At 44.6% G+C, this 11,003-nt stretch overlaps 1 protein-coding gene across 3 annotated transcripts in view; it reads right to left on the bottom strand.

Moving 5' to 3' along the window:
* LOC116387853 (phosphatase and actin regulator 1-like) overlaps nucleotides 1-11,003 on the bottom strand; it is a 45,694-nt gene that overhangs the window by 6,790 nt on the left and 27,901 nt on the right. For 2 of the 3 annotated variants that reach the window (XM_031855282.1, XM_031855279.1), the window contains exons 3-7: nucleotides 5,357-5,437; nucleotides 3,491-3,685; nucleotides 2,758-3,103; nucleotides 1,342-1,544; nucleotides 489-645 (exon numbers count right to left, since the gene is read on the bottom strand). In XM_031855282.1, the coding sequence (XP_031711142.1) occupies nucleotides 489-645; nucleotides 1,342-1,544; nucleotides 2,758-3,103; nucleotides 3,491-3,685; nucleotides 5,357-5,437 (982 nt within the window). The remainder of the gene's footprint in view (nucleotides 1-488; nucleotides 646-1,341; nucleotides 1,545-2,757; nucleotides 3,104-3,490; nucleotides 3,686-5,356; nucleotides 5,438-11,003) is intronic. The other variant, XM_031855280.1, reaches the window with a different exon arrangement.

The following is an 11,003-nucleotide window of genomic DNA, read 5'->3' on the forward strand; positions in this document are numbered from 1 at the left end:
AAGGTAGTATGGGGAAAAAACACGGGGAAAAAAAAAGAGAATAGAAAGAAAAAAAAAAAAAAAAAAAAAAAAAAAAAAAAAAAAATAAAAAAGAGAAGGAGGGGCATGTGATGCATCGCTGAAATTAGGTCAGCTCCATTTTCAGAGCCTCATTTTAACGACATAAAGCGTTTATCCTTATCGGATGTTGAGATGGAGAAAAACAAAAAAAAAAATTATATATATATATAAAAAAGTGCTTCAGTAGAAGAAGAAATAAATAGGCTCACATTTGCAACAGCTTTGGACTGAGTCACAGTTCTATCAGCCGGGATAACGTCAGCACAAAGTCAAGGACAAAATAGTCGCTTTGGTTGAGAAAGCTCAAGTGCTGTTCTTCCAGCAATAATCAACCAGATTTACTTAAAAATATTTGGCCCATAACTTGTGCATGTGTGTAAATGTATTCACGTTTAAAAAAATGAGTGTGTGTGCGTGCGTGCACTCGCCTCGTGAGTTTGGTGCCGATCTGCTGCCTGGACTCCAGTCGCTCCTCATCGGTCTGCACGGGCAGGATGTTTTTCTCCTCCAGCTCCCTTTTGGATGGACGGTTACTCAGCTTGATGGCCAGAGAGTCTTTCCTCAGCACCTTCTGAGCCAGGGTACCTGAACCAAACACAGCGGTCCCACATGAGAGGCGCTGCAGGCTCCAAGCATCGATCTGGGGCCACGTTTAACAAAACGTTCTTTGGCTTTTTTTAGTCACTCATCCGTAACTCTCAATTGTTTTTTGTCTGATGCTGAATTTTAAGTAGTTGCAAAATTATTGAAAAAGGTCCAAACATGGAATACTGCTCTATCCGACTATGATCTAAAACCTATAGTGACTTTTATTTGATGGTTTGCACATTACATGGAATGTTTGCCTAAACATTTGGAGTGTCCTGTACCTTTAAGGGCTAACTCATACTTCCACCTTAAAGTCACACATGTGGCACATTGAACGGTTCCATTGCACATGGCCGATCACAACCTTTACAAAAACTCCAACATGCTCCCGTGTGAAAACAAACAGCTTTGCACGGGTCAGCAGTTTCGCCGAGAGGAGGCGAGTGTTTTGCACCAAAGTTTGGCCCTGCTTTGAAGATCAAACTACATCTGAGATCCAGGAGCAGTCAGGTGTTGATCCGGGTTAGTAGCACAGGGTAAACATGAGACATCCATACCAACAAAACAGACAAGGTTTTTATGGGGGGCGTTCTGTTTGTCACTTTTCCACAACCAGCCTTTTACCTTTTACATCTTCCTTTGTGCATTTTAACACAAAGACTCCTCAAGGTCCCCGCGACTGCTGCCACTCACTTGTAAATATGGCGTCGTCGTCTTCGTCATCGTCGTCCTCGTCGTCATCCACGTCGTCGTCCTCGTCCTTGTACATGCTGGGCAGATCCTCGTAGTCGCACTCGTTGGGCATGTTCTCCTTGTCGTCCTCGTAGTCGATGATCACGGACGGCACTTCTCTCCTGTCCAGGGGAAGACACTGACCAATGCCGTGCAACGCCGAGCTGGAGGACAGAAAGGGACGGAAATAAATCCAAATCTTTTCAAACAGTCAGGAAAATAGTGTTTATGACGTGTAGTATCACTGAAACCATAACCCCCTTAAACCTTCTCAATCCAGAAAAGAAAGCGATTTAAAACAATAAAGGGGCTTCTGGTACAATGATAGCTTAGTGGGTTTTTAATCCAAGTACAAGAGGGAGAGCAGATACAGAACTCCAGCTGAATGAGACTGGAGCACAAAGAGCCTGAATGCAGACTGTCTGATTCTGTGCAGTCCTACGCAATCCTCTGCACAAGAGGAAAAGAGCAACTGAACTTGTACAATTCAGAAACAAAGAGGCGACAGAAATAAACTCTCAGGATCAATCGTTGCGAGTGCCAACCTCCCGCCTATTTGATTTATCGATTAACCGCAGTCTAGTCGGCGCTCTTCGCGATGAACCCGCTGTTACGCAACCCTTTTGGGAGCTTTTGGTCCAATTGTGAGCAACGGCCATTACTTCCTTATCCCCTGCCCAAATGGCTTTGGTGATGATGAGATCCTAATGTCTGAGGTTACATAACATCCAATCCGCTACCATGTCCCTTTATTTATTTATTTTACTCCAAGCAGCGAAGAAACGCTCCTCTTGTAAAGAGCAGCTGGTCGTGTTATGTCAGGCCAACTGCTGGAGGGACGCCTCCTCCATGAGCCGGCGCCCACACACACACACACACACATTTACTTCCAAACTGGGCCACGCTGCCCTGTGAGGCAGCGGGCCGATTTAGACCCGTATGCCGAAGCTACATGGCAGGACGCGACCTCAATAACACCGGGATGGATTTGAGAGTAGCAGACGAAAACACAACCTGGTAAACAGGTCTATGCTAATTATAAGGCTTTTCTCCCCCCAGTATTTACTCTGATGAGTGCTGTGATTGGTACAGCTTTTACTAACAAGAGATGCATCGACCACAGACTCCACACACGACAATTCTTCATAGAAAATGAAACATCACCGGCAACCCTTTGAGGCCAATCAGTATTAAGCGATAACCTCCAATCGGGGAAATATTTTAAATTACACAAAGTTTTGTTAAAATCCAAACAAGATATCACGTGTGATGCACAGACAGATAGACAAATAGAGGCCGATCCATAACCCCCACCCCCCCCTGCCTTCACTGGGAGGACAATCAGATTGAACGACCCGAGCGCTGATGGCCACTAACCTTTCAAACCTCTGCATGGAGAGCGCCAGGGTTTTATTGAGCTCCTCGATGATGCGGCTCGGCATGTGCAAGCTGCCGTACTGGAGCTGGAGCGGGTGGCCGTGGCTCTGGTGGAGGCCGGAGAGCGCGGCGAGCTGGGAGGGCAGCAGGGTGCCATGGTGGAGGGACATGCCCTGGGGAGGGCCGCACTTTTGGGAGAGAGCGCAGAGGGGGTTGGGGGACGGAGACGGGGAGCCAGAGGAGTCCATTCCCCCTGTAGGCACACAAATCATCACTTTTTTGGGAGGAAGGGGCGGAGAGTGCTTTCCCCCGGGCATACAGGGCAACTTCATTGGCTTGCAAGAATCTAGAAAGAAAACAAAAAAGCTAAATCAAGATTATTTATTTTATACTTGGTTAAATGGCGGCCACTACACTTTGATGGCTCGTGGACACGGCTCAGATGTCAGCGCAGAGCGGTGGGAATTAGGCCAGGGTAATGCCACTTCCCTCTGACGGACAACGACAGAGAGAGCCCTGCTGACATAACCACGGGGGGCTTTAATGAGACTACTACAATCCTGTGCACATGTGTGGCAACGCAGGTAGTTGTTTAAAAGAGACAGCTGTCGTGGCTCATTTGTCAAAAAGAAGAACTCCAGGAAGTAATAAGCAGGCTACAACTATTTCTGTATTCTGTTAAAAAAACAAACAAAAAAAAACAAACAAAAAGGGACACCGAGCATCAACTGACCTGTGCTGTGGTTCGGGATCCTAGAGAAAGGCTTGGGAGGGAGAGCGGGAGGCTGTTTGTGGTACTTGACGGGGTTATCCTGAAGGTCTCCAGAGTAGGTGACAGATTTCTTGGTGGGCAGGACCATAGACGACTTCATAGAGGACTCCTTAGTGCACACTCTGCCGTCCATCGAGGAGCCGAACTCAACGGTGGCTAAACGTAAATAGAAAGAAGCGTCAGTCTGACAAGCACCGAAAATCGTGATTTGCCTGCACAAGAAAGACACTTGACGGGAAAGACTGTTCCAACAAAGTTTAAAATGAAGTGCTCAGTTTTGAGACAATGGGAAGTGGATTCAGAACAGCTCAGGCTGTTTAACGACCCGAGAGCCCTTTATCAGCACAAAGCAGACCAGGGAGCGCTGTCAGCCAAGCAGTTTGACAGAACTTTTGCTTTTTTTTTTTAATTCTTTCACAGCGCGAAGCCGTTTGATGTGTTTTTTTTTTTAAGGCTGACAGTGCAATTCACAACGCTGCTCACATATTCTGACAAACAATGCATTCATGTTGGGAGCTCACCCCAAGTCCCAAATTTCATCTCGACAGCCTTTTGAAGAGAAAACCACAAGAATAATTATAACCCCCCCCCCCCCCCCCCCCCCCCCCCCCCGATATTTTTTAAAGAAAGGTAAGTCTCATGCCTTTTGAACATTCAGAAAGTCTTGGAGTTTTTGCTCATATTCATGTCAGTCGTTGCTGTAACCAGCTGTCCTTCAAAGGTCCTCCTTGAAGCGTCCTCATGAGGGAAGATCTGATTGGATCTTTAAATTCAGCCACTGAGATGGCGGACTCTACCATTTAACTCTCAACTAGACCAGGGATGGGGTTTGGCTGGCGTGTGCCACATTAAATCCAGGAAGTCTAAAAACGGCAAACAGTTAAAACCGATTTACAATCCAGCAGCCAATCAGATGAAAGGTTAGCACATTTTTGCTAACATGGGATTTCTTTTATTTCTATTATAGTTACATTTCTGCCCCTACGGATCTATTTCTATCTGGATCAGAGTCGATTTGAACTACAAAGCGAGTTGTGTGGTTTATCTACACATCAGGGGAACGAATGTCAGTGCTGATGAAACAATGCAGCTTCAATAGATCTAGTGGCACTTTGCTTTGCATGCATACAAATAACCACTGCTGATCCATCAAGCTGTGCACACAAGCTTTTGGTTTTTTTTTTTTTATTATGGAAACTAGGTTGTCGCTGGGCAGGGACACCTGGCCTAATTAATATGCACTGCATTCTAAGGAGTGGCGTGGGGGGGGGGGGGGGGGGGATTTAAGTAGAAGCGGCTAGCATTCTACAAGTAAAATATTCCATTTACAACTGTACTTGATTTGGGCATGTTCGAAGGCATTTGTTTTAGCTTTCTTCTTGTTTTTGAACATTGTCCAAAAAGCTCAATTTGTAAAACAATAAAATATGGAAACCCCTCATTTGCCACGTTCACATCTTGGCAAGAGGCAACAGACTTTTCTGAGCTTCACTAACTTTATTTGCGATGTCCCAAGGCATGCGGCGCTCTGCTGTCAAGACTCAAATACGCTCTCTAGCTTTGAATACGGGGTGTGTCGGGCACATCAAATCAAGATCAAAGAGTGCATAAAACCCCACAACATTTCTATAATGAAAGATTATATCACCAGACGCCCGTGCCAAAATCTTGAAGAGCGCACTTCAGACACTCCTGATTAACGGGGAGACGGACAACTTCCAATTCAGCGCACCGCTCCTATACCGTTACTGTAGGTTCTACTTAAAAACAGGCAGTTTCCAGCTCTGGTGAAATCAGACTGGAGGAACTGGAGAACATGCAGCTCACCTTTTTCAAAGATCTCTTTCAGCACTCCTCTCTTGATCAACTCATCTCTGCTCTGTCGCATTGACATCTTCCTTTCCAGAGCTGAGGGGGCAACGGAGAAATAATGTTAAAGTCATTTTCACATCGGCAAAACCTTTGAATAACGCAAAAGAAAAAACATAAAGAGATCTCCAGATCAAGAGCCATGGCTTTAAGTCGATTTGTACTCGTGGTACTGGCAATACCTGGAAGTCTACGAGGGATTTTCAAGATGGCCGTGCATGGCCATTCAAATCGCCTTCTCTTTTAAAAGACTTTTTTTCTTTTTAGAGAATGTTTTTGTTGAAAACATGATAGGGCAGGCATGATTCTATATTCTTATTATTGTCAACAAGTCCCATGAATAGACCAAAGCTAACCATCCATTAGCCTTCCCTACTCTGTCTGTGGCACTCAGCCCCAAACCCCATTTGTTCCAACTAAAGACGTAACCCTTTTAAAAACAGGAAATACATCTTCGTATTTTTAAAAATGGCCTGAAACCCTCTTAAAAACAGCTGGGCACTGTAGTTTTAAAGAAAAAGATTACTCGGCAGATTTACTGGGGACCATTTTGAGCTGCGGATTAGTACACATTTAGTGAGTATTTATAGCAGCAGGGGGCGGCGTACGTGGACTTGACACAAAATAAACTACAGAGCCCATAATCATTGTGACGAAGGGACAACAATCCCAGTGCAACAATGTGGCTCGTTGAGTTGTTAATGGCTTTTGGACAACAATGGAGGTCGATGCATCAGGCTTTACCTGCACAGGTGATACTTGTAGGATCAATTCATTGTTGGGTTTTGTCTTTTAATGGGATTAGACAATAAGAGAAATGGAGGCTATCAACAAACGTATCCTACGAGTAAATGCTTTTCTTTTTTACTTGAACACGACTGTAGCACCAGTACATTATTGGTCTTGCTGTACATGCGTGTCTAATGGTAGATCTTTCGATCAAATAAAAGAATTCCAAGCAACTTCAGTCGAGAGAACAGCAGCATTAGTAACATCCTGCATTTTGTTGTGAAGATAATCTGTGAAACGTCTCTTCTGATCACCTAAAGCTGAACATAAACGGGACCTCGATTAACAAAAGAGATAAAAGGGTGGAGAAGCTATTCCAACAACACCTCCCATCGTAATGCATTATGCACAAGATAACACGTCCCATAGCTACTGCTTCTATTCTTGGCCTTCAAAAAGTCGAGGCACTTAACATCTTGTAGCAGTAGGCGGAACAAAGGCAGCCAAAAAAAAAATAAAAATCATGTTGGTAATTTCCAAATTCTACCCCTGCATAGAAACAAATTAAGAATGTGAAATGAGGATCAGCAACAGCACTTGAGCACGCTGCGCAGGAATCTCCCTGCAGGCGTCTGTAGCTGCTGCTTAAGAGGGAGACACAGATCGGGCCATGTGTGCTTTACAGATGACCCAGGAGTCTCCATTAGAGCGCGCTGTGTTCAATGCCAACACATCCTCACTGTGGATTCATGAAAATACTGACAGCTTGACCTCTCTTCTCCTTGCCCTTAGTCACAGCACAGTGGATTTAAAACCAACTGCTGAGAGTCCAAAATAATTAAAAAACACAAATGAGTCGTGCAAATGTCAGACGGGCAAATTTGGATCCTCTGTGCGTCAGTGTTCGAAACTACGCCAGCAAGAGCGAGTTATCAAACACTCCGCTCCATTATGAGTTCCTCCAGGGTACCAGATGTTCAATATCACTCAATACTTCAAAGGTGTTCCAAGAGAAGCCTGTTTGAGATCAGCTCCAAGCCAGGAATCTGTTAAGCAGCGATACATTTTTCGGGGCGGTGACCAAAATATCCCAAATACGTCACACAAAAAATAAATTCTCCACTCGAGCCCTAGGAAGTGCTGCATTGAAGAATGTGAAAGGAAAGGACTTTGTACACGTTACTTGGGATGCTGATGCCGACAGATCAACATTTTTTTGTATTATTTGTTTACAGACGCAACAAATGTAACATTAGGTCAAGTCAAAGGGGATAAACACAACAGCTGACCCAGAATCAACACAGAGGAATGCTTCCAACAGAGTGAGTTTGGCCAGTCCCATAAAGCAGCGCAGGCATAAAAAATAAAAAATAAAAAATTCACCTCTTTGCACCTGTGCACTCTCAAACTTCATTAAAATTTACAACGGCTCAGGAGACCAGAGAGGTTTCTATTAATAGCGTCTGCCAGTTGAGCCGTACCTGGATAATGAGAAAGAAACATAAACCTTGTAGTCTCAAAGTGTAATCAAAACTAAAGATCTCTGCACCTTGGCAGTCAATCTTCCTCAAAACTCACACAACCCTCTTCAAGTGAGAGGCGACGACTGTGCTTTCTGACTATTAATGTCAACATACGAGAATCTTCCATCATCTTATTCAGGGATGAACACCATTAAAAACAGACGATACTGTTTTAGCCTCTGTAGCGTCTCATTTCTTTAAATAAAAATCCTTCAATAACGCTTGATTTTACCACCGAAGATATTTCGAAAGAAAACTTAAAAGAAAAATGACTGTCGAAAACATCTGCACCAACACTTCGCCAGAGTGGGGGAAACCCAGGGATAAAGGTCGGCGCACGGCTGGCGTTTCCTGTAACGTGTTGGGGGATTACACTGCCGTCTCATCCAAAATGAAAAGTAATTACTCAAAGCTTGATGACATAACTGCTACGCCACGGGATGCTGGACGGTTACGCAACACCATTAACTCGAAAGCCTTTATGCGGATACGTCTTGACAGATTGTCAGATATTGTCTGCGTATAAAACAAAAGGTATTGTTAAAAATGGACACCGCAGCTGGCCGAGCGTCGACTCAGGAGTTAAATCACTGGCTGTCCTTGCCTGACATTTTGTTTAATATTTAATGAATGCATTAATAGTGTGCAAGAATTGGAATTTCATGTTCATTTCATCAGGAAGGTCCTGCGAGAGCCATTTAAAAAAATAAATTAAAAAAAAGTGGATTTTTTTTATTTAAACAGCCACTCACACCTCTCTCCTTAACTTTGATCCTGAATGTGATTGACTGGGTCACCACCAGAATGGCAAATTATGAGCTGTGAGTTCACAATAAGGTCTAGGACTGTGCTGGAGGATCATTAATACCAATGGGCACAATGCACCTTTCATACCAGGGTCCATAAAGCAGACGCCGTCCTCTAAATCACCTTAAATATCAGCAAGCTCTATTTCGGACGGTCCGAGCGGCGTCCGACGACTGCGGCCGCTCAGTCTTTGCCGAGACGAGAAGATCAAAGGCTCATCAGGGACACGCAGCAGTCGGGAGCGTATCAAATGAAAACTGGCACGTCTCAGTGCAGTCAGAATTGATCTGAGAACACTACGCTTAGTTTCTTTTTTTCCAGAGAAAATATATTCCACTGCGAAGTGACCCAGATAGTCAGAACACATCCTACCAACCCCGAGGCTCAGTAGCTCAAAGTGGAGCCGGAGCCTCTGCATTAAAAAAAAGTAAAAAAAAAAACTTTCACGGAGCCTTTCATCAATGAGACGCTCCTGCGTTAAGGCTTGATGTGGCTAAACGAGTCTTTGATAAATTAAAAAAAAGGATACAGCGGAGATGAAAAAAAAACAAAAAAAAACGCTAATGAACAGCAAGAAGGGTGCGTTTAGACAACCGCTGTTCACCAGGAAGCGCCAACTAATTGGATTAGAAACAAAAGATAGGAGATACTCTGTCAGACTACCGTGTTCTTTTGATGAATCTCTGCTGAACGTACAGCGTGATAAGACGCCCGACTGTCAGGCCCTCCCCGCTTCCTTCCTGAGGTGAGGAGTACAGCCCCCCCCCCCCCCGGAGCTGGCCTTCATCTGCTTAATATCACAACACGTTCATAATCCTGCACTGTGCTCGGTGGCCAATTATCGACGACAACATCTGCTTGCCCAGTGGCTGGCCTCTGCTCCCCGCTGGCACAGCAAACACGATCAACAGTGAGGCATTCGCCGGCGACTGCAGGGACGAGTAAGGTTCAACCCTAAAATCAAAAGCACATATGGGTTTTTTCCCCCCTGTGGAGTATTTATCAATCCAGATTGTTTTGGTGCGAGCTGCCTAGTTTCAGGAGATATCGGCCGTCCTTCCCTCCAATATAACGGAACTACATGGATTGTGATTCTGGGGATAAAGCGTTCCTTTTAAGAAACAGGTCGAAGGTTGAAAGTATTAGTGCGATGACTGAATTAAAGTATGTGTCATAATTATGTGGCAGCAGTTTTCTTATTTGTTCAAATGACGTCATCCTGCTCCAGGCGAGTAAATAAACAGGCTGCCATCTTAGCGTTGACAAACGAAATGAGGACAAATGCACAGCAGCGTGAGCAAGGTTCTGTTTAAAAAAAAACAAAAAAAAAACGACAATAACGCCAATCAACAGGGGGGCTACAGGTCAACCAAAAGTCGATACCGTTTCCTGGATTAAGTAAGCTGAATTTTCTTCCTCTGAACACAGTTTTCATGACATCAAAACGCTCGTTACAAGAGAATTACAAGTGGGGGAAGAGTTACATGGAGCCATCTTTCTTCTTGGAATGAGCAAATAATTGAGATGCTCCTTTCTCCAAATGATCCGTTTCTCCTTTTTGCTCCGTCTTTCGGTCTTGTGAGATTAACATGCCGCGGCCGCCTACTCAAAATCCAATCCACGCCTCCAGCGGTTGTTAGCAATTCATGAATTCAGTGCTGTTCGAACCCCTGAATGGGTCCGATGCTTAGCCAGATGACAACAGGGTGCACCGGACATTCCAGCAGGTGAATCCGCTCCCGTTTGCCAGCACACATTTCCCTCTATTTTACAAAAACTGTAAATATGAAAATAAAATATGCAAATCAATGGAGGTGTTTTTTAAAGACGTACTGTGATCACTGGCTCATAAAAGATACGGTTTCATAACGTTCCCCCTTTAATAGCTTGTTGGTGCGCAAATTCATCCCATGAGCCACTTCCTGTCACTTGAATATGAATGTTGCAGCGTTCCTCTTGTTTGGGGCTTTAAACGGTCGGGTTCACACTTGCTGAAATTGACGTGACAGTGCGTGTGTGTGTGTGTGCGCGGGCGGTGGTACTGGCATCACTTTGGTTAAAAGAACCTGCCTGAGCATTGGAGCTACTTGCAGGACTGCACACGGCCTGCAGCTGGAAAACGACACAGATTCCACTTTACAGGCCGTTCCGGTGGCTCATAATCCAGCATCACGCCGCTATCAAAAAGGATTGAATGGAACAATGGCAGCAAAAGAATAATTTGGAGACAGCAGCATTATGCACACAAAACCAGTGGATAACAAAAGCGATTAGCGCTCTTTTTCCCCCACTCAACTCCACTGTGCATTAACACCATTGTAACGGGAGGGGAAAAAAAAGCCCCTTTGTCACTCAGCTCTTCATTGTTGTCCTTCACCGCAGCAGGGGAGATGCCGTTATCACACGGCATTCATGATTGTTTCATCAAGTGCTCGCTATCTTTGAAAAATACAGTAAAATTGTCAAGCATCGAAAGCTAACAAATAGAATTCGTCAGCACTTGTGTGTCTCACCGAAAATACCACATAGGCCAGAGAGACTGCAGA

This window comes from Anarrhichthys ocellatus, unplaced genomic scaffold, assembly GCF_004355925.1.
Source record: "Anarrhichthys ocellatus isolate YVR2014 unplaced genomic scaffold, GSC_Weel_1.0 scaffold15, whole genome shotgun sequence".
NCBI lineage: Eukaryota > Metazoa > Chordata > Actinopteri > Perciformes > Anarhichadidae > Anarrhichthys > Anarrhichthys ocellatus.